The sequence below is a fragment of the Buceros rhinoceros genome, unplaced genomic scaffold, assembly GCF_000710305.1.
Source record: "Buceros rhinoceros silvestris isolate BGI_N320 unplaced genomic scaffold, ASM71030v1 scaffold14126, whole genome shotgun sequence".
NCBI lineage: Eukaryota > Metazoa > Chordata > Aves > Bucerotiformes > Bucerotidae > Buceros > Buceros rhinoceros.
Window position 1 is genome coordinate 10475 of NW_010418264.1, and position 1344 is coordinate 11818.

Sequence of the window (1344 nt, forward strand, 5' to 3'; positions counted from 1 at the left end):
TGCTCTACCTCCAGACATCACAGACCCGGGCACGGGGCGGCCGGGGCCTGCCAAGAACGGGAGTCCTGGAGGGTGGAGACACTACAGAGAACAAGTAAATAATAATAAATCTAAAATAGATACATTGATTGAAGTAACTCCATGCATTACTTCAATATTCTCCTCCTACAATGTAGTAGCCTTGTGCTGTTTTGTCTAAAATAAACAACTATTTTTTCTTTGTGCTGTGCTGTTTAACTGAACTGCTTGTATATTATGGGTTTTTTCTGGTACAAGGTTACAAAAATATTTACCTACTTGGCAATATGAACACCTGTCTTCCTGGTAATGTTAAGATTGCTTTTAGGTTTTGTTAGTGCAAGTGTCACTGGTTGGCTAAGGCTGGCAGGTCATGGGAAGGTCTCTCCTTAATTAGCCCCTTCCCTTTCCCAAGAGGGAGAGGGCTAAAGAGAGACATAAGAAAGAAAAAGTTGTCAGGCCTTTGTTAATTCTGGAAACTAGAACAGTTTTAATAATAATATAAAGACATTTATATACAGTAACAAAGTTTAATAGGTTGATACAGAATCTGAACTGGTGCAAGAAACAGCAGCGGGTTCCCTAACCACCTGTCCTGCTCTGCAGGGAATACGCCATTGGCTGTCTGGAGTGTCTGTTTCCTCCTCTGCCACACGTGCTCAGGTTTCAAGATCAGATGAGATCGGGTGTTCTCAGGGTGGTAGGGCCATAGGCATGTGTGCTTTGGGACAAAGCCAAAGGTAAACTAATCCTGTTTATCTTAAACCATTAAATATGGAATTACACATCGCAGACTACAATTTGTTTTTAAGACTTACCAAAAGCTTTGCTTCTGAAAAGCACCTGAGTTAAGATCTTTGCTTAAAATTGGCTTCTTGGTGCAGTTGTTCAGTTTTTGTCCCATCATTCGCCTAATTAAAGCATCATCTGTGTTTGGAAACAACTGTTTTGTGATTCCTGCAAAATAAAAAGACGACACAGATGTGGCCTCCAAATCAGGGAAACAATAGGTGTGTAATCTAAAATGCATTTCTTGCATCTTTGAAATTTCCAGCTACCTCAGCTTCAGCTCTAGTTACTTTGCTGGCTTCACACACTACTTCATAGCTTTTGCATGTGCCAGCTCTGGCTTTTCGCTGTGCCTGCTCTTGGCAGACTCAAAGGGAACTCCAAAGCCACAAGGGCTTCTTGTAGCGAGTGATTTGTGTTTGCTCATCCTCTCTCCCTTTGTTTCACTGTGATCAGAGAATCCTTCTCCTATCATGAGTCCTCATGCCTCTGAGTCTTACAGGCTTTGTTCATTAATTTTCATTTGCAGGTTATGTC

At 41.7% G+C, this 1344-nt stretch overlaps 1 protein-coding gene across 1 annotated transcript in view; it reads right to left on the bottom strand.

Moving 5' to 3' along the window:
- The window catches only part of BEND6 (BEN domain containing 6), an 11380-nt gene that overhangs the window by 4054 nt on the left and 5982 nt on the right, over positions 1–1344 (bottom strand). The window contains exon 5 of the mRNA XM_010138481.1: positions 837–975. Coding sequence (XP_010136783.1) covers positions 837–975 — 139 coding nt within the window. The remainder of the gene's footprint in view (positions 1–836; positions 976–1344) is intronic.